The sequence below is a fragment of the Argentina silus genome (assembly GCF_951799395.1).
Source record: "Argentina silus genome assembly, chromosome: 6".
Lineage (NCBI taxonomy): Eukaryota > Metazoa > Chordata > Actinopteri > Argentiniformes > Argentinidae > Argentina > Argentina silus.
This window is the reverse complement of record NC_139660.1, coordinates 5,721,778-5,746,302: the sequence shown is the minus strand read 5'-3', so window position 1 is coordinate 5,746,302 and position 24,525 is coordinate 5,721,778. Positions and strand designations below refer to the sequence as shown.

The window sequence follows — 24,525 nt, the reverse complement described above, 5'->3', positions numbered from 1 at the left end:
GTCCTGTCACATGCTGGCCCTGTCTAGAAATAACCCCTATCTCCTTTATACTATACACTTCCTGTAGACAAGTCAGACATGCTTGGATGGGTATAAGCAAGATGGCTTACATTCCACCCTGCCCTCTGATAGGCTAGGTGATATTTAAGCCATCTTGCTTATACCCATCTGATCCTTTTAGATCTACCTTAGTGTCTAGGGAGTAGGGGTTAGGACTTGTTTCTGGACAGGGCTGCTGTCTCATTGGTGTGCCTCCATCTGAAAGGGTTTGAGAATCTCTTATGGAGACTTTGCAATGTAGGGTGTAGTAACAGCAAGTGTGCAATTTGATAACTTTACAATGCAATTCTTACCTATAACCTTAACAATACATAATGAAATCTGAAATATAATGTAGTAGAGGTTAGTTCATAATATGAAGGACTATAGGAGTTCACTCACTCACTCACTCAAGCAGGCTGAGAGGGCTATGATAGAATTTCTTTTGCTATGTGAGTCTGTAAGTCTAAGTTGTCTACAATATGCAACACTGGTCCCACTGTAGGTGACAGACAGGCTCGCCTCTTATCCAGTGTTATATACCTAACTCAAACAGGTCTTTCGCTCCAAAGAACCATTCATTATTTTGTTTGATGTATCCTATGCGACACTTTCACAATATTATAGTGGAAAAAACTGTTTGGTTGTTGATTATAAAGTATAGTCTCATAGTTCAGAAAGGGATTTTTAAGAAACGTTCCTGGAATTTTGTTTTTGAATTTCAACTGAAACAAGGACTCCAACATTGACCTATGTAAAAGGAACAGCATACCAGATTTGTAGACTTGTCTTTTGTTTGATAATGTTTTAATCTCTATTTAATTTGACCACTGTTTTTGTTTTGTATATTCATGTGTATCATTTGTAATTTATGTTTTTCAATTACTCTCATCATGCACAGGATTTTTTATCACTCTTAATATGTTTTGAAATACTATAATGTTTATGTTGTGCAGTGGAGAAAAAGGAAGGTGTCTTCACCAAAATATGTTGGTGCTTGAAATCAGCCAAGAAAAGTGTGCAAAGCAAATTAAAAATGAAGCTACAGTATGGATAAACATTGATGAGCCCTTTGTGTTGGTGTGTGTGTGTGCGCCTCCCATGCCTCCCATTACATTTAGACATTCACACTTCATTATCATCACTACTCACTTTCAAATAAATACTGTATAATGTTATTTACAATTTGGGTAAAATATAGACACCCTCAAATATAAAAAATACCCCACCTCCATTTTCGATGAGGCTCTTTTCTGACATCATCCTCTCAAGTAGAGGAGAAGTGTGTCAGGAGATAAGTCAGTTTATTTAGACTGTCTTCTACTATATCTCTTATGGCTACACAGAGGTAAACAACTGATGGAAGGGCACATATTTTGCATCATATCCCTGTTAACAGTTACGCCCACTAGACGCAGAGAATGTCCGGGTCCCACCCTGTGCTGGGGCAAATATGAGGCTTAGAATAAACACTGGTGTAATATTTTCCATATGCTGCATATTCTAATGGGGTGGGGTTCTCCCTGCAGCTCAGCATGGGGGGGTGAAACAGGGTTGAGTCTAAGGGGAAACATAAACAATCTCTTGCAGCCCCCTGGCTTGTCAACAGAATTCCTTTGGACGGGTACATGGGAGATGAGAACACCCACAAAAACCTGATAGGGAATGGGAACTGGTGACTCACATATCATAAATTCAGTATCGGGATTCCACAATTAACTTGAATAGCCGACCACTTCCTACACTGAAATAAGTGATGATGAATGAAAAACAAATGAGTTAGCCTACTTTGTCAAGGAGTTTATTGTAAATTTCATACAGTGCATATTGAAAGTAAAACAATGATAACTTCAGCCAAATATATTTGAATAAATACACAATGAGGGTCATTTTTGGCATGATCATTTACTGCAAGAAAAGTAAGAGCCACACTTAAGACAAAATGCATACATACCAATGTAATACTGCCTTGTTTTTGAGCAACTGTGAGTGGTTATATTCACAGCACCATCTAGTGGTCATTATTCAGTGTTTCCCAGCTACAGCCCTTCAAGTACAGCTCAATCGACTTCAAAGACAACTGCCGTGTTCATACACAGCATTTTTAAAGGCTTTTTAAATTTCACTTCATGGCAGAAGAGCACATGTGAGTGAGTTCACAAGTCGTAAAAATGAAGTATTGTATACAGACAGGGAGGGGTGGGCGTCGACACATATGGGAACAATGACAAAATGGGCGGGTGACAGGATGAGAGTGTGTGTTGGAGATGGAAATGGAAGGGGGATGGGGGCTTGGGGGGGTAACAGGAGTGTTGAGTGTCACAGGTTTTGGCAGCACTGCAGTTTGTTGCCTCTCTGCCCATCAGTGGTGGGGGGGACACTGATGTCCACTACATTGTTGCCTGGAGATTCGTCATGTGCAGATCTGTCAGCTATCTGCTTCTGTGATACGATTCGGTAGATTTCTGTTGAACAAATAAGTACTGATTTCTTTTGAACAATGACGTTACTGTTCCCCTACATAACATCCATTCCATTTGTGTTTTGGAACAATATGTGATATGTTCTTAGATCAGTGGTTAGAACTCATCCCTAAATGGTAAACAATATTGACATAGCTAGTTGATACACTTTCTAGTTTGTACAATGGACCAAGATTGGATTCATACCAGTTAGAATGTTCTTGAATGCCTCTTCTACATTTGTGGAGTCCAGGGCAGATGTTTCAATAAATGATAGAGTATTCTTCTCTGAAGGAGAGAAAAAGGAACAGGGGTTAAGCGCTGTGATGGACAGGTGTGTCTATGTAAACATGCTGCCTCCTGCAGTGCTGTGTGTGTTTACCTGCGAAGGCGCGAGCCTCGTCTGTGGGCACTGCCCTGAGGTGGCGCAGGTCACTCTTGTTGCCCACCAGCATGATGACGATGTTGTTATCAGCATGATCCCGCAGCTCCTTCAGCCAGCGCTCCATGTTTTCATAGGTCAGATGCTTGGCAATGTCATACACTAGGAGAGCCCCCACCGCCCCCCGGTAATACCTGTGGTAGGGTAGAGCATGGAGAACACAAGGTCAGAAGGCAGAAAGGACAGAGGAGGGATATCTCATCCCCATACTGTGGCCTTATGTCCCAGCGGGTACATGAGTGAGTTAGCATTACTCACCTGTTAATTTATCAGTGTTTACTACAAGTCTAGTATCTAATTCTCATCACAGGGATATCATGTTGCATGGGTATGTAGCTAGAGTATTCCAGTAGTTCATAGACATGCACATCTCCCCATATTGCAGCCTCTCTCTCCACCTGTTACTCCTCTCTGTAATTCCTATCTCTATTCTGTAGTTCCCGCTCCCCCCCGCTCCACCCCGCCCCCCTCCCCTCCCACTCACGCTGAGGTGATGGCTCTGTAGCGCTCCTGTCCAGCTGTATCCCAGATCTGGGCCTTTATCGTCTTGCCGTCCACTTGGATGCTGCGGGTGGCAAATTCCACTCCAATGGTGCTCTTGCTCTCCAGGTTGAACTCATTCCGTGTGAAACGGGACAGCAGGTTACTCTTCCCAACACCTGAGTCTCCGATCAGCACAACTGGAAACAGAACACACACACCAAAACACACGGAGTGCATTAGAACCATGATAGTCTGCTGTGTCCAGTACCCATGGAGCACTGGGGAAAAGATGTACAGTATAACCTACAATAACCTACAAAAACATTATTTCTCCAAATTAAAATAAATGAGCAGTGATGTTGAAAGGAGTAGGCCTATAGCTATAAAAACAGTTTTGATCGTTTAATACTGTGGTTTGCAACGCCTTTCCAAAAAAACCAACTGGAAAACTATATTTTTGAAAGCAATGAAATCTAATAGGAGTGCAAAGTGCTGCTGTGCCCCTTCGGAGGAATCCTACTCAACCTTTGTCCTGTAGTCATGCAGCAGGAAACTGAAACTGTTCACTGGTAAATCTGAGTCAACACTTTTCACAGGACCTCTCTTTTCCTGTCCTCTCTCCACTGTCTCCCCCTGTGCTGTTCACTTGGAACGTCTCTTCATTTACATCCTGTCACTTTGATCACATCTTCTGCTGCGTAATGTTCAGTGTTATTTGAGTTAGGCCTACTACATTACTATAGAGGCTAGTCTAGTCTAGGCTAGTTATAGGCATATTAACTCAATGCAGTTGACATGGTTACAGGTAGGCCTAGTCATGATGTACTTGTGTGTCATTGATTTGAAAATAGAACAGCTAATGATAGCTCATCCATAGGATGATGGGGAGAGGCCATATTTATTGCTGCTGTCTAGGTTCTTCTCATTATCTCATCCATTTAAAAAAAAAACTGTGTAGCCTTCTTGATACCTTAAAGGCATAGTTCACCCAAATTACAAAATGAAAGTAAAAGAGTACACACATTATATTTTATAAGGTGACATCTATTAACTCTCTGTTTAGGCTACACCTTATCATATTAACGTCAATAAAATAAATAAATAAATGATCTTGTACATTTTACCATTAGTAAACGTGTGAGAATCCTAAATAACACACACAAAATCGACATGTTACATCTGGATACGAGGTTACAATCTATACAACTAACGGAGCTGTATGGGGTAATACACATTGAGGTATAAAGCATAGTGCATGTGCATTCATCACACTGCGACAAACAATTATCAAAGCATTTAAAACATTCCGTAATTATAAAATGTACAGACTTGTTGTTGTCATCTAACAGTATAGGCTACCCACAAAATTGGCATAAAAGGGAGACATGTTTGTTGATACCACCAGACAGAAGCAGCTGATGGGTAGAAATTGTTCATAGTTCGTTTACCTTTAAACAAGAAATCGTATTCATCATCTCTGTTACCCATGGCTTAAAAATATTCCAATCGTGATATTTTATGGGAATTGTTGTTTATATTCGTGCTGTAGCGGTTCACAGCGTTGCTTTGAAGTGGCGTCCCTTCGGTTCTTCTGTAACCCAACGGGAGAGACAATGCGCTGGCTGTCACCGTCCCCGTCCGACCGCAGGAAGGGGATCTTCCTGACTCTGCACAAGGGGAGGAGTCTGTGTTTTAAAATCTCTGGAGGAGTTGCAGTAACACATCCTGACAATCCACTCTATACTACCTCAATGTACTGCACATTAGGAATATCATATACTGATAGGCCTACATTTATTGTATTAATTAATGAATTAATTCATGCCTTCAAGTGGTGGTTATTCAGACTTCGGGTTGTGTTGGAATTACTATTTTCTCTCAGCTGACACGATCAAAAGCCAAATAAAAGGGCACTACTTTGTAATCATAATCCTCATCAATCGTATAAAATGTAAAGTGTCATCACTGAGAGTGTAACTTGTTTGCTGGTTGCCAGATCTGATATCACACATTTCTTCTCACAAAGTGGCAACAAATTAGGAGAAAGGAGAAAATTCCCAGCATGCTCTCGCCTTAGCAACCCATCAAATGATTCATCCTGATCCATCCGCCATTTCATTCGCTCGCCGAACTGCAGCCGGGCCGTCTCTTCATTCAAAGTTAGCCGTTTAAACCGTTATTTGTTCGACGCAGATACGTTTAAAGAGAGTGGAGGGCCACTGCCACGTTTAGGTAAAATTTAGCAGTTCTGTAAAAGTAGACTACAGACAATTTCATTCAACATTAGAACAGGAGAAACTGCGCAAGAAGATGTCGACTGAACAGGCTGCTCCAGAGAAGCCAGCAGGCCCGGGGTAAGATTTGAATCTATTGTTAGCTTAGGCACCAATTTTACTATTTTTCTCACATGTGTGCTAACGTTTGAGGTTTTAAAAAGCTTCAAGTTGAATTGTAGTGTCGGGCAAATTAGCCGAGTGTGTTAGTTCGCTGCCCAGCCAAACAATGGATTCTGCTCGCTATAGCGGCCACTTTGTGCAGCATCCCTCCATTTTGCCCTGCGTAATATGTTACGCCATCGTTAGCTAGCAAGCTAAGAAGAACCGGCCTATTATCACATGGCCTATTCTACACAGCCGTTCACGACAACGTTTATCCAGTAACCAGTAGCGAGATACGAACTACATATTTAATGTTTTCTACGGTGGTGCTGATTTTGCATCACTTATTCAATCTGACGACCTTTGTTTAACCGGTCCCAGTAATGCAAGCTGCGACATAGGCGACTGACTGTTTAGTTGTTTCAAGTGTATTATAGGTCAGATCTGTTGACTAGTGAGGTCATGTAATTTGTTTGCTGTGTGTTCCGGTAACTAAAAGCAGCGGTTTCTTTCTAAAGAGAAATGAACGGCAAGGCCAAGCATGAACCCGCCGCGAGGAAAGAGAGGCCCCAGAAACGCGGCGGAGGCGGCCGTTTTGAACCATATGGTGGAAATCCATCCAAGAGATACCGGGTGTTCGTCAGCAACATCCCATACGATGTGAAATGGCAGGCACTCAAAGATCTGATGAAGGAGAAAGGTAAGGTGTTCTTAAGACGAGTTCACCCACAGTAGATCACAGTAGGTCACCCGAGTGACCCCCCCCACCCCCACCCCGGATTGACTCGAAGTCTCTGGCAAATCTGCAAAGGTCCCAAGTTGCAGATCAGTTTGCTGCCCATGGTAGGGGACTAGGCGGCAAAACTTCAAGCGGGAGTGGTCATTCCATAGGCATGAGTTCTGCCAAGATGGCTCAGACTTTAGACTAGTTATTGCTGCTCTGTGATTTTGCCCCTGGCTAGTCATTTTTATAGTGCTGTGAATAGCATTATAAATGTGCACTTAACTTTGGAGTATTTGAATTTCTGCACTGACTCATGATTGAACAATGGGAATCTAAAAACGGTCGAGAGCACATTAATGTGTAGCTGTGCCATCAATTGCATAATTGTGTTGGGTCTTGAGTGGTATAGCAAGTTGCATTTTGCTTTCATAGAAATGCAGAAAAATCGAAAAAAAAAGTCCTTATTGACATTCATTTGCCTTGAGACATGAAAATGAATTGCTCTCAGGTGCTTATGCTAGCATTTGTTAAACCGGTACGTGCTTGATTTTATTTGCTTGATTGTGAGTTTGGGGAATGTCATGAAGACTACTGTAATGTTTGGACCTCTGTAATCTAATCTTAATTTGCAGCAGGGGTCAGTTGCCCTCATCCACTATTGTGACGACAATGTGAAACATGACAAAAGAATGGTGTGCCATTTATAGCGTAAGCTGTTGTTTACCTATCTGGCTTTGGCAAAGCTATGTATTTATTATAGGTAACTAGATAAACAGCACCTGCTTTAATCATGATAAAGCATAGGTGTTCTGAGAGGTCACCAATTGCCTTTCAGAAAAGTTACTTAGTGTCTGGATCTAATGATTTGATTGAATGTGGCGTTTAATTGCATTCTCTTTTTTAGGTTTGACACAGCGAATGTTGTTTCAGCAGATCGTCGTGTTGTACCAATCACGGATGTGTGTTGGGGATTTCTTGGGGTACAGGTCTACAAAACGAAGCAGCTTCTTACGCCTGTCCTTGTCAGCTGAGGATTGTCCATTTAGTGTGCAGACTCATTTGCTGGAATTAGCCATGGGTGTCCCTATTTGTCAGTTAAAATAAGAATTTGGACTTTTTGTGCCTCTAAGCTACAAGTCCAATGTCCAATAGATTTTAAAACATGGTGGTCCCTCAGAGATTGGAGTTCGCAGAGTTGGTAGAATTCAGATGCCAGTGTAGCTTCATGTTTTAAGGTGCGACACGTGGACAAAACGCATTGGTGAATCAGTCAGTGGTTGCAAATAGCCTTCATGTAACACAGAACATGGAATTTTGAAAGGGTGGACTTTCGTGGTTTTTGAAACGGACATTGCAAACTTTCAATTGTCATTGTCAACTTCACCCTAACGAAAATGGTTCATGACGACAACTTATCCAATTAGAGGGCTGATAGACCGTTGACGATTGTTCTCTTCAATCTATTGCTCTTGGTGTTGGGGGATTCAGCAAGGACAGGCTAAGAAGTCATTTTTAAGATACATGAGCTTGCTTTTTGTAGACCTGTACCAGACTTGTGCTGCTGAGGTGCTGGGGGGAGGCTCTGGACCTAGCAGGCCGAGCTCACTGTCCTCGCCTGCTTGTGTGTCTGCTCTAAACTCCCATTGTTCTCTCGGCTTCTCTCCCCTGGTGTGTGTCGTCTGGAATCTGATTTGTAGTGGGTGAGGTAACGTACGTGGAACACTTAATGGACGGAGAAGGCAAATCGAGGGTAAGTGCAATAAATAGACGAACCTGTGTTTGTCAGCTTGAGTTTCCTTTTCTTTCATTGTGGGGGATCATGTTCAAACCTGGAGGAGTCAGTGTTTGAGAAAGGTGTCTGAGTGGACGACACGAGAGGAGCATTCGGTGCAGTCTGTGGCACTGAATGAGGGCATCTCATTGGTTGGCCTATTGGGAATTCAGGTTTTTTGAGTAACCAATCCCATGTGATTGCAGTAGCTGGGAAATGTCCCTTTGCTTGTTGGATTTGTTCATGAGCTGGGACTTAATCTAAATGTGGTCCAGCCCCCAAGATGTTGTTACATGGTTGTTACATTGTTGTTACTATGTAATAGATGTCATAGAATTGTTTGTGGGACAGATATTTCCAATATCTCTTTTGTCAATGGGATGTCTGCTTTTGATGTGGAAAATGTTGAAGGTTTTTAAGATTCACCAGACAACCTGTGCATTTGTTATATTGTCTGGTGACCAGATTTTAAGCGGGGTAAGAGTTCAAGGCTAAGGCCTTACAAGTGAGTAGAATGTGTGTTTAAGCTTTTTTTATTGAATATGCATGAAGTTCATTAGTTGTTTGTCCATAACTAAAAGGTTGTTATGCCTCTGGATATCATTGTGATCTCAAAATCACCATTGTTTTATTCCTAACTTAAATCTTTTGTTTCTTCTACCCTCCTTCAATGGTGCTGTTGTGCTGTCCTCAATGAACAAAAGGGTTGCGCGTAAGTAGTTTTCCTCCCGTCTTTGTTAGAATCGGTTCTTTTCAAGCTGATTTAAGTTCTCTTCATGCCTGGTGGTGATAACCCGACCGACTGATTAATCGCTGTCTGCTTCTACAGGGTTGTTGAGTTCAGGACTGAAGAGCTGATGAAGAAGGCTGTGGAGAAGGTCAACAAGCACAACCTGAATGGACGACCCCTGAAGGTCAAAGAGGTAAGCAGATGGCGCTAATGGAAAAAGACTGCATCGCCATTGGCACCCTGGCTGCAGATGAATTGATGTGTTTGGGTATTCCCTGTTCAAGGGAAGAACTGTATATTGGAAGTGTTTTTAATAAATACAGGATATTTTTTCGTTACACTATTGACACGTAGCGTTATCCTCTTTTCTGTTTGCTAATATCATCGGTCATGTCTTTCCAGGACCCTGATGGTGTCATCGCCCAGAGGGACGCTCATAGAGCTCAGGGAGGTGGTGGTGGTGGTGGTGGCGGGGGACCCCCTGGCGGCCATGGTGGGATGGGCATGGGAGGGATGGGGATGGATCGCATGGGAATGGACAGGATGAACATGGACCGCATGGGCCCCGGCCCCGGAGCCCCATCCATGGTGAACATCCCCCCCAGCCTGATGAACAACCCCAACATCCCTAACGAGATCATCCACGGCCTGCAGGCCGGCAAGATTGGATCCACCGTCTTTGTGGCTAATGTAAGCGCCCCGCATTTGAATTTGAAGACCAGTGTTCTGGTTGCTGCACATTAGCAGCTTGAATTCTCAAATGTTCTGAAAGAAAATGTTGTAGTTGTGAAACATGCATCTGTTTTTCCACTGTGGTGATGTGGTCTGTTGAAATAGTCAGTCATGAACTAGCCCTTTTTTGAAAAATTCTGTTGTGAAGTCACAATGCTGCAAGTATTTTAAAACCACTGGCTGCAATGTCGTTATCCAGCTGGACTACAAGGTGGGCTGGAAGAAGCTGAAGGAGGTGTTTGGCATGGCTGGGGTGGTGATGCGTGCTGACATTCTGGAGGACAAGGACGGGAAGAGCAGGGGCATGGGCACGGTCACCTTCGACATGCCTATTGAAGCTGTCCAGGCAGTCTGTATCCTTTCAATGTGCATTTGTGGATGAACTGGGGATCGGGTTTCACCTTTTGAAGAGGTGTGTGTGTGAGAATGTTGCTGAATTTAATGTTAAACATGGGATGTGCTCAGTAAATCTGAAAGTGGTGCGAGTTGAGCACTCTCATGGCCTGTGGGTGGTAACTGTTCCGGAACCTGTTGGTCCGGGTCTGTAGTTTTGCTGATGTTGATGGATATCGTATGACCGGATATTGTGTCATCAGCAATATGTTTTTCCTTGACGATACTTCAGCTATGTTCAACGGTCAACTGCTGTTCAACAGAGTCATGCATGTTAAACTGGTAAGTAACCTATTCCAGATCCTCCCCTGTCTGAACATGAGGCCATGCACATATTTGCATGCATTTTAAGTGTATCGTTACTGTGTTTTTCAGGATGAGAAGTCCTTGCCCAAAGGAGACTTTGCTCCACCTGACAGACCTCCAGCACTTCCCCGTAAGTGAATAATGCAACTTCAAAAGAATAAAGTAAAGCCACGAATCAACAGGCACCATTTTGCTACACAAAGACATCACTTCAAGGATAACTCATCTAGGGTGTTCACTTGGAAGGTCTATGGTGCTTGTGTCTTCTATTTATCATCCATGTCCCCCCCCCCCCCCCCTCTCAGGTGGCCTGAGTGGTATTGGTCTTGGACTGGGGCCTGGTGGCCAACCCATTGATTCTACCCAGCTGAACAGAGGTGGTGGTGGTGGAGGAGGAATGGGCAACATGGGCCCTGGAGGTAAGAGCTGTTGCATTGTGTTAGAAGAAAATGTTTTTTACTTTTGGTTTATTTTCACTAAATGTTTTACTTTTTATCTGTAGGAATGGATGGAATTGGCTTTGGTGGTGGCATGGGAAGAATGGGAGGTATGCACCTCCATCTAGAAATCTATCCAGTTCAATTTATTGTTTTCTCCAATCTGTATGGCTAATGCCATGACTATTGTTCTTTATTTATGTATCTATTTATATAGATATATGGCATTTAGCTGATGCTTTTATCCAAAGCGAATTACATTGCAGTGAGTGCATACATTTCAGTGTATATATGGTCCCGGTGGGAATCAAACCCACAACCTAAATGTTGTTAGCGCCATGCTCTACCAACTGAGCCATAGAGGATCATTTTCTTGTATATTATCCCTTCAAGGAATGGATAACTTTGGAGGAGGAATGAACAACATGGATCGTTTCGGGCCATCTGGAATGGGCAGGATGAATGGTAAGGAAATGACTTGTTCATGCATATGTTTCACACCAACGTGTGGATTTCACACTGATTTATTTTGTACAAGTTTGGCAGGTTTTTCTAATAGTTTAACTTCTTACATTTGCAGAGATGGACCGTGGGATTGGTGGTGCTTTTGACAGGGAGTTTGGTCGAAATGAAATGGGCATGTCTCGTAATAATTTTGGAGACTCCTTTGAAAGAGGAATGCCGGGTTAGTACTTTCAGCCAACATTTCTTATGTTGATTGTTGATTCATCTCAAGTAGCTCAGATTTTTTTCACAATTTGTGTATGTGCGTTTTCACCCAATTTACAGGCAGCTCTTTGGGCATGGACCGTATGAATTCTGGAATCGACCGTCTTGGTGCCGGAATCGACCGTCTGGGTGGGATGGATCGTATGGGGATGGAGAGGATGGACCGTGTGTCTGATCTGGACAGGCTGGGGTCTGGCTTTGACCGGATGGGCTCAGGGATGGACCGGCTGGGGCCCAGTATGGACAGGCTTGGTTCTGGCCTGGACCGTATGAGCTCCAGCGTGGACCGCCTGGGCCCAGCTGGGTTTGACCGCCTAGGCCCGTCCAGTTTGGACCGCATGAGCGCCGGCCTGGACTTCACCTCCCCCATGAGCATGGACCGCATGAACTCCGGCCTGGAGAGGATGGGCGGCACCAACTTTGACCGCATGGGATCAGCCGGCATCGACCGCTTCCCAACGGCCGGTCTGGACCGCATGGGCTCCACGATGGACCGCATGGGTGCAGCTGGTGTGGGAGGAGGCCAATTTGACAGGCCTGCGGAGATGGAGCGAGGTGGCTTCGGAGGCAACGCCTTTGGGGGAGCCGGGGCCGGAGGGCCTGGGGCTGGAGCCAACGCCAGAAAAGGCTGTCAGATCTTTGTCAGAAATGTAAGTGTGCTTTTAATGTAGATAGGGTTGTAATTCAGATTTCACACATTGATTATTGGAAGACATGGCATTGAATGTGTTCAACCACCATTGTGAACGACATCTAATCTGTTTGAATCTTCTTTCTAGCTGCCCTTTGACTTCACCTGGAAGATGCTGAAGGATACCTTCAACACATGCGGTAAGAACAACCTTTACCATGCCTCTCTTCTACCCAAAACTAGACAAAAAAAATTTGATTGTGCCAAAAATAAATAAATTTGCACATCACAATTGACAGGGAGACCATGCTAAAAACCTTTACGACCCAAGCAACGACTTAAACATTTCATAAGAATGCTTAGTTTGTCCTAAATGTGCCTTTCTTCTACTGCAGGTATGGTCCAGTATGCTGACATCAAGATGGAGAACGGCAAGTCTAAGGGCTGTGGGGTGGTTCGCTTTGACAACCCCGAGACCGCGGAGAGGGCCTGCCGAACCATGAATGGCTACAGGCTGAACGGGAGAGAGATTGATGTCAGGATCGACAGAAATGCATAATTGTCCATTACAGATTACCTTGTCATGTGGCCCTGATCTGTACCGCCCTGTACACACAACCTTTCCACATTTACTATGTTTTGTTAGGCATTTGTAATGGTTCAAATGTGAACTTTTAGTTATTGCTCGACCCCTGGATTTTTTTAGTGACCAAATTTTAATTTCTTTTTTTCTTTTACCTGTAATGCTTTACTTCATTGCCTTTGTTCTATAAGGTGTTTTGATAAATAAATGTCAACATTTGAAGCTCTTGGTTTCTGTCTTCCTTGCATGTATGAAATATAAGTTTGGGATAGAACAGTATTGGAGACATTTCTCTTGCTAATATACACTCACCGAGCATTTTATTATTGCTCTCAAAACAGCCTCAAGTTTTCGTGGCATTGGTTCCACAAGATGTTGGGAAACATTCCTTTGAGATTCTGGTCCATGATGACATGATTGCATCACGCAATTCCTGCAGATTTTTCAGGTGCACTTTCAAGCTGTGAATCTCCTGCTCTATTGGATTCCGATCTGGTGACTGGGAAGGCCACTGAAGAACACTGAACCCATTGTCATGTTCATGAAACCTGTTTGAGATGACTTTTGCTTTGTGACATGGTGCATTATCATGCTAGAAATAGCCATTAGAAGATGGGTAAATTGTGGCCATGAAGGGATGCACGTGATCAGCAACAATACTCAAATAGGCTGTGGCATTCATAAAGTACTCGGTAAGTGTAGATGTTGCTGGTTAGGTTTTAGTTTAAGCCTAGGAAGCCACCTCTACACCCATGACCAGCTGGAACCACACCGCAACCACAACCTGTGATATTCTCTATGATTGAGGGGAATCATTTCTATGGCAAGTGACCCCAGAAGATGGCAAGCATGAAGTTTAGAAAATGAACTGCTAATCCAAATGTCCTTTGTATGAACCATAGTAGTAGGGCCAATAAAGGTAGCAAAATAACACATTCCTATCACGATGAACGCAGACACCATGCCGTTGATAAATCTACATTTATAATAGGCCATGATCAACTGCCATATTGTGGGCTACATCTCAGAACAATGTGTTCTCGGCACGTCTAGCCTGTCATGCTGCAGTTGTAACCTTTGGGCCCCTCCCACAAACGTACGTCAGAAGGTCATCACCGGAAAAGGTCACTGCAAGCAAGATGGCGGCCTCCTTGTGTCAGTGTTACCAGGTGAGTTGTCATTTAAGCGTTATCTATGAATCGCGATTATAAAGGGCTACAGTTTGTTGAGAGTAATGGTGAAACGCATGTACCCTTGAAGCGTCCACTGTACCACCGTTAGTTTTGACGCCAAATCAGTGACTTTACTTACCAGGAAGACACTGACTGAATGGGTCCTCAATCCTCTTGCACCGGTGTCCGGGCCTTGCATCATAACAGTGGAAAATGTGCTGCCAAGTAAAAAAAGGCATGCTGGCTTAAGATAACACCGTTTATATACATATATTTCGAGTTGCATTTACACTTTTCAACATCATGCATTTCAAAGCATATATTGCACCCCTTCGTGAATATCGATCTCATATGTGCAACAAGGACTCTGACCACCGCTTTCTGGGTATTTCTAACATGTAGGCTACTAGTCATTAGTGAAAATAACGTTGTTGGAATAAACAAAACGAACCTATGTAGCCAAACGAATTGCTTGGAAACTCTTAGTTCACATCAAAAGCTTTGTTCAGTCATTTAGCTGAATGCATGGGTGTCAATTGCTTGGGCTGTCATGTTAGTTTTTGTGCTGAATATTTCACACTCTCTCCAGCTGTGTGTTAGACGAGGTTTGCTGGTGTCCAGTCCTTCATACCTGCTCCTACACAACAGACCTCATGTATACAGGATATGTGGGTCCCTACCATCCCTCACAAATTCCTCACAGGTAATCCCACTGACCACTCTATAAATTGAGATTAGATTCTAAATAGATTCTATTTAAGCACCAAACTTTCCTGCTTGTCCTGCCATAGCTTACTGTGAAAGACACTGATAGTTCAAACAACAAACAAGTTGTCTTGCAATACCAAGCTTGTGCAAGGCTTCTAAGCTATTTAGTGTTGAGGATGGCTGGTGAATGACCTTGTGTAACAGGCTATCATTGACCTGTTTAGCAATGCCCATGTGTTGCTGTAGGCCCGGTATGCATCTGGACGGGGAGGCGGCCGGAAAGGCTTCCTAGGGGAGTTCCTGGACAACCTGAAGCATGAGCTGGGCAAGAACAAGGAGATGAAGGAGAATATCAAGAAGTTCCGCGAGGAAGCCAAGAAGTTGGAGGAGTCGGAAGCCCTGAAGCAAGCGAGGAGAAAATATGTAAGTGCTCCAGTGTCATACTTGAGACTTTTGTTTCTGGGTATTAAATAACCCGTGGGCCATGCAGCTGCTAGTATTGAAACACACTGGTGTATTGTTCATCATGTCATTTGCGACATTCTCAATGGCTAATGTGGCATGTGTGGGTCCATTTTCAGCTGAGTTTAATTTCACCGTCTCCCTCAGAAAACCATAGAGTCTGAAACTGTGAAGACATCTGAAGTTCTGAAGAAGAAGTTTGGGAACCTGTCAGAGACTTGGAAAGAGGTATGTAGCTTGTGTGTTATTTTCCTAAATTAGACTTATGATTGCATTTGAGAAAAGAAGGCTAAATGGTATAGCTGGTTGTTGGTTAAATGTCAACTTTGATTTAAATTTTGGTAGCCTATGCTTCGGTTTTGTCACAAGAAGTGTGCATGAGTGTTTTAGATGAAAAAGCATTCGGTTAAGATCATTTAGTTAACATTGTCTTATCATGTTACCATACGCCTGTTTGTACCTAAGTGAACCTCTGCTGTTGATGTGTGTGTTTGTAGGGTCTGGAGGAGGTCAGCCGTACAGACCTGGGGAAGAAGATCAAGGAGGGGGTCGAAGAGGCAGCAAAGACAGCCAAGACCTCAGCAGAGAGCGTGTCCAAGAGTGGAGAGAGGATTGGAAAGACGGGTGCCTTCAGAGCAATATCACAGGTGGGATCTCTATCTCTCTCTCTCTCTCACACATTCACTCACTCACTCTCTCTCTCTATATATATCCTGTATCTCCTCCTAGTATTCTTGCTATCCAACATCTCAAGCCAACTTTCTCTGCCCCACACACAGGGTATGGAGAGTGTGAAGAAAGAGATCGATGAACTTGGTCAGAGTGGCCCCTACCGCCCCCCTAAAAGACTACGGAAGAGGAGTGACTTCTCCTCCAAGTCTGCAGAGAATGAGAACAAGGTCTTCGAGGCCAACGAGTATGTACCTCTTTAGCATTCTAGAATAAGTGTAGAATCCTCTTGTTTAAGTGTCCTGTGCTGCCAATCATGAGTGGGTGAGAGTGTAACTTAGGGAACAAAGAATATCATAACAGGAATATGTTTGTTTGCGGTGTGCCATGTTCCCTGTTGTGAGGTGTAATCTGTTTTCCAGGGAGGCTATGGGGGTGGTGATGCACAAGGACTCTAAATGGTACCAGCAGTGGAAAGAATTCAAGGACAACAACGTTGTTTTCAACAGTAAGGACGGACTGTCTGTCTCTTGATCGCTGTTTGTTTATTTGTTTACGTCTTTGGTGTTTGCAGTGTTCTGTGCTGTTCAAGAATCACGCTTCATGTTTTGCTAATGTGATGTATTGCAGCAGACCTGTATTACTACTCAACTTCATCAAATGATATTTTTTATGAACGTCTGCTGCTGTTATACATATGACCAATAGATGGAGCTAAGTGTTAGTGTATTAGCAGAGCAGGTTAGCGTTGTGATTCTTTGAATCTGGCACTGTACGGCAGAGTTGGGGCAAATTCCTTTTCAATTCCGGAAATTCATTGAATTCCAATTCAGTAATTGAAAAAATTAGTTAATTTGTTTTATGCTGTATGTTCCAAAAGTCAGCAACTCAACTGTTTGTGTTCTTTACATTGTTCTGTAAATTGAAAGTAAAAGGCTTTGGCACTACAGTTTTAAAACACGTCCTGATTTGATGGAATTGAAAAGGAATTCGCCCCAACCCCGCTGTATACACTGTACTCTTGTATCGTTCTAGGTTAAAATGTGGTAGATTGAGAGCACACAGGTTACCCTTGTATAGTTCCTCTATATTGATTCTGCCTACCCAGACTTCAGATCCCAGTTACAGAGATGCACCCAAAGGCTGTATATTATGGAGATGCACCCAAAGGCTGTATATTTCTGTAGTTCTTTAGGCGGTGAGCAGGTGTAAACACGGTACCCACTAGCTGATTGCTAAAGCTAGCCGGTGAAAGTTGTTGTGTTCCTATTAAAGCCTCGTTAACCTTGGAGCTAATGAGGCCCCGCTAACGAGCAGAGCAGCAGGGTAACGATAGCCAGGGGACTCCCCTGGGGCTTGACAGCAGAGGACAGGGAGGGGAGCAGCAGGGGGCTTTTAACGGACGCCTCAATAACAGCCTCTTTCCTGTTGTAGGTTCCCACAGTGGCCAAATACAGCCAGCAAGCAATTAAGCATTGCTTAAGGAAACTTCTTCGGGTACTTAAGGAAACTTGGCCAACGATAAATCATTTTTGGACTTGTGAAAAAGGAGCTGTTTAGTTATACAGTGATGACATTGTACAAAGTCGATAAATCCAGTTGTACTGAGTTTCCTTTGTTGTTGTAGCCTCAGCCCTGTCTGGACATGAAATAGGAAAAGGAATCCAATTGAAGTGTGTGTGTGTGTGTGTGTGTGTGTGTGTGTGTGTGTGTGTGTGTGTGTGTGTGTGTGTGTGTGTGTGTGTGTGTGTGTGTGTGTGTGTGTGTGTGTGTGTGTGTGTGTGTGTGTGTGTGTGTGTGTGTGTACACGCTACCAGGAAATGTGTCAGGAAGGTGCAATGAGTCATCCATCACAGAGCAGAGGGATACAAACACAATGGCCTTGACATCGGCCCTGTTGTTTGGACCATACTCTCTAACACTGTACTCTGGCCTGGGGGGGGGAAACACTTTCACCAAGTCTGAAAACAATCCCTAGAGGACCCTACTTCTCGAGACCATTTTGGGATGAACTCTGACCTCTGCCTCCTTTCCTCAGGGTACTTTGAAATGAAGATGAAGTACGACGAGAGCGACAACGCCCTCATCAGAGCGTCGCGTGCCGTCACGGATAAGATGACCGACATTTTAGGTGACTCGCGTTCTGACGTCACTCAGACTCACAGGAATAGAATTTGAAGTCTGTCGTTCTGTCGGTCTGTGCTGCTGTTCGGTTTGTGGTGGCGTCTGTGTCTACCATTCCTCATTCCATTCCATGCATTACAATGAGCCCATCCTCTTGATTTCTACCTCCAACAGCCTCCCCTGGTGTCTATGCAGATGGGCTGTGTCTGGGTTCCAGTCTAATGTTATGCATGTCTGGTATGTACTTTACAGGGGAGGTTATGTCTTGAGTTCTAATCTCTCTTTGTGTCCGTGCAGGTGGTCTTTTCTCTAAGACGGAGATGTCTGAGGTGCTGACTGAGATCCTGAAGGTGGACCCTTCCTTCGACAAGGACTCCTTCCTCAAGCAGTGTGAGGCTGACATCATACCCAACATCCTGGAGGTCAATAACACAACTTTTTTTTTCTTCCCTTACTACCATAACCCTTCCCCTTCCCTAACAATTTATCTTGTACACCTTGTTATGAAACACATTGTATTGTACAGTGACATACAAAATGGAAACATCTGTTCAATATTTTTGTGCCGTGCCTTAATCTCTCTCTCTCTCTCTCTCTCCCTCTGTCTCTCTCGCTCTTTCCTCTCTCTCTCGCTCTTTCCTCTCTCTCTCTCTCTCTCTCTCTCTCTCTCTTTCTCTTTCTCTGTCTGCAGGCCATGATCCAAGGAGAGCTAGAGGTGCTGAAGGACTGGTGTTATGAAGCGGTATGTTCTACCTTTTGGACCGTTTCTAAATTTCAATGACTGTTGGAAGTTAATGTAGGCATGCTATGATGCTGAAGTGGATTTCTAGTTTCAAGTGTGATCATTTTTCCTTCTGTTGCTGTTTCTTAACCCCTTCCTCTCTGTCTGGCATGTAGACATACAGCCAGCTGGCCCACCCCCTCCAACAGGCCAAGGCCATGGGACTGAAGTTCCACTCCAGGGTCCTGGACATAGACAACATTGATGTGAGTTACTCTAGGCTACTGTTTTGTCAACTCCAGTCCTGGGGAGCTAGAGGGTAGCCCATTACTAACACACTTCCTCTTGTGTGTGTCTGTCTGTCTGTGTGTGTGTGTGTGTGTGTCTGTCTGTCTGTCTGTCTGTCTGTCTGTGTGTGTGTGTGTGTGTCTGTCTGTCTGTCTGTCTGTGTGTGTGTGTGTGTGTCTGTCTGTCTGTGTGTGTGTGTGTGTGTGTGTGTGTGTGTGTGTGTTTTCTCTCAAAGCTGGCCATGGGGAAGATGATGGAGCAAGGTCCAGTGCTGATCATCACCTTCCAGGCCCAGCTGGTCATGGTGATCAGGAACACTAAAGGAGACGTGGTGGAGGGAGACCCTGTGAGTAGTGTACCCACACACACTCTTACTCAGTCTGGACTCACTCACAGATTAAGACTAATCCTGGGGTGAAATGCAACCCCAATGGAGATGTTATTTAGTCTCAGACTAAGATTAATCTGTGGCTAATCTGGGACTTAAACTGTCAGCGGGGTTGGGGACTAGAGGTTGCTTTGGCTAGATGAAGGGAAGTAGATGAGGAGAGGGAGCCATCTATTGAGTTGCTGACTGCTGATGTTCCAGATTAATGCCCCCTGAGCTGTAAATCTGTCTGATTGCCTACTGAGGGCACCTCAAGGATGCCTCTGATTGGGGGAGGGCATCCAGTCAGGAAGGCAGGAATTTGGCAGACATTTTGCACCTCCTTGGTCTGCAAGAGAGGACTGCCAGGGGATTTATGGAGGCTCAGGCATCAGTGTTTTATGTTTGATGCAGTGACGCAGCTTTTGTTCCCACGTGTCTCCTGAGAGAACAGGCTAGCAGGCTGTGATAGAGGGGGGTTGTGATAGAGGTTTTGTTTTGTTAGGGGGGTGAAGGTGGTGGTGGTGGTGGTGAAGGTGAAGTTATGACCGTGTGTGTGTGTGTGTTTGCCCCTCAGGATAAGGTCCTGAGGATGATGTACGTGTGGGCGCTGTGTCGAGACCAGGAGGAGCTCAACCCTTACGCTGCCTGGAGACTCCTGGACATCTCTGCCTCCAGCACTGAGCAGATCCTCTGAGAGACCCATACACACACACAACCACTCCCAGGGACTGGCCGACCAGGAGGCTGGGGGTGGGCAGAGAGGAGAGGGGCTGGTGAAGGGGGGTGCTTGGGTGGGGGGGGGTGGAGGGGGAAAATGGACTCACCACAAGGACATGAACAAGCAGAGCTGGCCCCAACAACCCAACAGGCTCCTCAACTATGGGTTTTGGGTGTTTCCACATGGACCTCCTCTGGATGCCCCTCTCCGACTGGACTAGTCGTACTCACAGACCAAGAGAGAGGTCACTAGCACCCTCAATCAGGATGGACTAGTGTTACCACTGGGAGACACTAGGGGGCAACAGACCACATGGAGCAATCGTCCTATCCCATCCTCTGTCTGTCTGTCTGTCTGTCTGTCTGTCTGTCTGTTAACCCATGGTTAGTTACGCTGATGTTACCCTCCTCTCCCAGACTTCCTGTCACCCTCTGATGGAGGAAGGCGGGGCCTCAGCAACTCCTCTTTGTCTCTTTTATTCCTCCCAGGGTACGGGTGGACATATTGGATGCCATGTCGTCCGCTAGTGCCCTGGAGACCCAGATCTGTATAGAAGTCCAGTATAATTGTTAACAAATGAGAAAGTCTCTATTTATTCTGAAATAAAAATGACCCCTGTTGTCACCTTTTTTTTTTTTTTTTTTTTTTTTTGAGGAGAAATGTTTGTCAACCATCGGACATGTTTTAGGCTTGCCTAACTAACTTGGAAATAGAGGCTCAATTAAGCTATTCAATGTACGGCCGTTACCTGTTTTCTGAACTATTTTTTATAGTTAACTTTCCCAGTGCGAACAATATTGTTTTAGCGTCACTAATAACAATAATGCTGATAATTAATTAGCAAATACTCAATTCTTTGAGTGAAAGTTGGCTCTGCATTTGAAGTGGTTAGGCACACAATAATGTTAGACGCTGACGTTGGGTACATTTCACTTGGTTGTTTGCTTTTGTAGAATGTCATCTTTATTCACCTTCACTGTTGTGTTTCATGTCTAAATACAATGTGCCATGATGCTGCCCTGTCAAAACCACCTCTATGAACTTGACCTATGAGGTCTGCTTATACAAGGCCCATACAGACGAACTAGCTGCTTATTAACATTCATAACACAAGGATAGTCAGACTTCGTAACAGCTGTTCTTGTACACCTCAATTCTCCGCTGTCCCTCCATGTTCTGACAACAACACATTGATTTGTGATTTGCTGCAATCAGGATATTTTCATATGATCTGAGAATGTCTCTCATAAGCAACAGTGCATTGTGTATAATTTTTTTTTATTTTTTTATGTCAAGCCTACTTGAGTTATTGTATTGAGTTAAAATAATCAACATACAGATTATGTGTTTCAATGGCTGTAGTTTGTCACTACATCATGCCCTGCCCCAGTGTTTCCACTTCTGAATAAAATATCTGAGTTCCAACCACGCTTGCATTAATTTCTGTCTTCTTTTTGCATGTTTTAGATTCTCTTTTCTCTTTTCAGTGGGAAAATATTATTAAAATGTCAGAGAAAAACTGAAACCCCTTCAGAACGTTCAAATTGACACTGAGTCATGACATTTATAGCGGAAGAACAGAATGAGATTTACTGATACATTCACCCCGAAGGGACATACATTTTTCATACATTTGTCATACAATGCATGGCCAGCACTTGGCCCCATTGTCGTTTCCAGAAGGTACAATATATTGCGACCAATGGACCTCAGCATGAGTGATGTCACCCATTCTCTCCATATGAGAGCAGGCAGTGTAGCTAGTAGAGCAGGCAGTGTAGCTAGTAGAATGTAGAGCAGCAAGGCCTACTGAAGACAGTGCTGTTAGTAGAATGTAGAGCAGCAAGGCCTACTGAAGACTGCTGTTAGTAGAATGCAGAGCAGCAAGGCCTACTGAAGACAGTGCTGTTAGTAGAATGTAGAGCAGCAAGGCCTACTGAAGACAGTGCTGTTAGTAGAATGCAGAGCAGCAAGGCCTACTGAAGACAGTGCTGTTAGTAGAATGTAGAGCAGCAAGGCCTACTGAAGACTGCTGTTAGTAGAATGTAGAGCAGCAAGGCCTACTGAAGACAGTGCTGTTAGTAGAATGCAGAGCAGCAAGGCCTACTGAAGACTGCTGTTAGTAGAATGCAGAGCAGCAAGGCCTACTGAAGACTGCTGTTAGTAGAATATAGAGCAGCAAGGCCTGATGAGGACAGTGCATGTAAATATGGATGGCCCTGCTCCGATGCTCCAGGATTGATTACCCAAGTCTTGAAAACGTGGGGGAAGCCTGATAAACCAGCCTATTGATTCATACATGTGGGTAAGTAGCCAGCCTATTCTGGGGCTGTCCAAGATGATGGATCCCCCTCTCCACTGAGCTATGCTGAGGCTGCAGCTCCCCACTGGACTCCCCATCGCTCAGACTGCACCCCCACAACATGGTGGTCTATCTCACGCACGCACGCACACATACACGCACACACACGAACGCACGCACGCACGCACGCACGCACGCACGCACGCACGCGCGCACACACACACACACTTCCCACAAACCTACAAACACATCCAGACAGACCACCCCTGAGAATATTGCCCACAAGTCAGACATGTTCAGCAACACAGTGACCCAGAGAGGACCTGACACTTGCATACACACACACACACACACACACACACACACACACACACACACACACACACACACACACACACACACGCACACACGCACACACATGAATGCCTGCATGCTTAGGCCAGGACACACAAACACACATGAATGCGTACATGCTATGGCTAGTAGGGCAGCACAAGCAAACATACTGTATGTTCTCACCCCTTCAGACAGGGCAGCATGGACACAGGAAGACCCACCCACATACCCCCACACACACACCAAGACAATAGCAGTGGGGTCCAAAGTGGCAGAAACACACGCACACACACACACACACACACACACACACACACGCACACACACACACACACACACACACACACACACACACACGCACGCACTGGCGTGCCAAGAGTGACAGAGGGAGAGCAGAGTTCTGTCACACAGTCCGTTGGTGGACAAATGAGTGCTGACACACTATCAGCGCCTGACACGCAGGCTGGCAGGTGTGCTCACGCTAGGTGACACACACTCAACAAGGAAACCCTCAACCTTCCTCCTGGATTTATTGACCCCCCCCCCCCCTCTCCCCTCCCACTTGTGGCACAGACACACACACACACACACACACACACACACACACACACACACACACATACACACACACACACACACACACCACACACACACACACACACACACATACACACACACACACACACACACACACACACACCACACACACACACACACACACACACATACACACACACACACACACACACACCACACACACACACACACACACACACACACACCACACACACACACACACACACACACACACACACACACACACACACACACACACACACACACACACACACACACACACACGTTGTGCGTTATATCGTACTTCACACATTCAGCCATAGGCATCTGTTACAGTCTAATACATGGTCTAATACAGAAAAACATTTTTTTAAGAAATATACGTTTTATATCTCAATCTTCAGTAGGTGTCATGAAACCAATTTGATTGAGGAGGACCGGAAAATAACTGACAACAATATTCAATTCTGCGTCACACGTGCCAGTGAAGCTATGATTTCCTATGTGATACATTCAGCATTCATCTTGATATCGGCGTGTAAATGGCCTTTTCTGACACATGCCCGCCTGTAGAGTGCTCCTTGCCTGTCATCCTTCCACTTGTTTAATCTTCCCCTGTTTCTCTTGTCCTAACGCTCCATTAACTTGTCCTTGGGTTCCCCCTGGCCCCAGCACCCAGCACCCAGCACCCATCTTCCTACAGCCAACCGAGGTAGAGCCTATAACTCCACCCTTCATGTTTAATGGATAGAATGACACAACAATGCATACAAAGACTAGTAATGGAACTCTTGTCTTGTCTTCTAGCGTTTGTGTTTAGTGTGTGTTGGATGATGTCCTACCCTGAGGCTGAGACTAAGGAAGAGGAACAGCCACCCAGGCATGCAAGCAAGCACACACACTCCCTGCTTTAGTCTGTAAGAATAGAGGCACTTCAGCTTGCCCCCGGGCTACTCAGAAAGCTGGGCTCCACTCGGGACGGAGATCAAAGCCCTCCCTGACTAATCCCCCTCTCCCTTGGACACCACTCTGACCTTTTCCCATACTGCTGTCACACAGTAACAATGGCACAGTGCCACACTGCACCACAGGATTTGGGTTTTAGCACCAGCTTAAGTACACACATGCAGACATACACACACACACACACACACACACACACACACACACACACACACACACACACACACACACACAGCGAAGCTCCAACGCGTCAGTGACCTTCAGCTCTGTTCTCTC

At 44.7% G+C, this 24,525-nt stretch overlaps 3 protein-coding genes across 4 annotated transcripts; 2 read left to right on the top strand and 1 right to left on the bottom strand.

Annotated features, from left to right (window-relative positions):
- Positions 1–1,826: 1,826 nt before the first annotated feature.
- Positions 1,827–5,049, bottom strand: LOC310805566 (ras-related protein Rab-11B-like). The gene is made up of 5 exons (XM_083671305.1): positions 4,875–5,049; positions 3,428–3,623; positions 2,884–3,077; positions 2,709–2,789; positions 1,827–2,504 (listed from the first exon to the last, which is right to left on the bottom strand). The coding sequence occupies exons 1-5, from the start codon at positions 4,912–4,914 to the stop codon at positions 2,359–2,361; spliced, it is 657 nt and encodes a 218-aa protein (XP_083527431.1). The 5' UTR covers positions 4,915–5,049; the 3' UTR covers positions 1,827–2,358.
- Positions 5,050–8,387: 3,338 nt separating this feature from the next.
- On the top strand, positions 8,388–13,066 carry hnrnpm (heterogeneous nuclear ribonucleoprotein M). 2 transcript variants are annotated; one of them, XM_083671657.1, is made up of 13 exons: positions 8,388–9,011; positions 9,129–9,222; positions 9,432–9,719; positions 9,961–10,114; positions 10,387–10,436; positions 10,530–10,590; positions 10,766–10,879; positions 10,963–11,007; positions 11,291–11,362; positions 11,478–11,582; positions 11,687–12,276; positions 12,406–12,457; positions 12,653–13,066. In XM_083671657.1, the coding sequence occupies exons 2-13, from the start codon at positions 9,157–9,159 to the stop codon at positions 12,814–12,816; spliced, it is 1,761 nt and encodes a 586-aa protein (XP_083527783.1). In that variant the 5' UTR covers positions 8,388–9,011; positions 9,129–9,156; the 3' UTR covers positions 12,817–13,066. The 2 variants fall into 2 exon arrangements, with proteins under 2 accessions (XP_083527783.1, XP_083527784.1); XM_083671658.1 differs by lacking the exon at positions 10,963–11,007.
- A 910-nt stretch (positions 13,067–13,976) lies between these two features.
- Positions 13,977–20,119, top strand: timm44 (translocase of inner mitochondrial membrane 44 homolog (yeast)). The gene is made up of 13 exons (XM_083672406.1): positions 13,977–14,009; positions 14,602–14,715; positions 14,967–15,143; positions 15,330–15,410; positions 15,680–15,829; positions 15,962–16,098; positions 16,274–16,359; positions 17,890–17,982; positions 18,273–18,397; positions 18,667–18,717; positions 18,873–18,962; positions 19,220–19,330; positions 19,929–20,119. The coding sequence occupies exons 1-13, from the start codon at positions 13,980–13,982 to the stop codon at positions 20,046–20,048; spliced, it is 1,365 nt and encodes a 454-aa protein (XP_083528532.1). The 5' UTR covers positions 13,977–13,979; the 3' UTR covers positions 20,049–20,119.
- Positions 20,120–24,525: the final 4,406 nt, after the last annotated feature.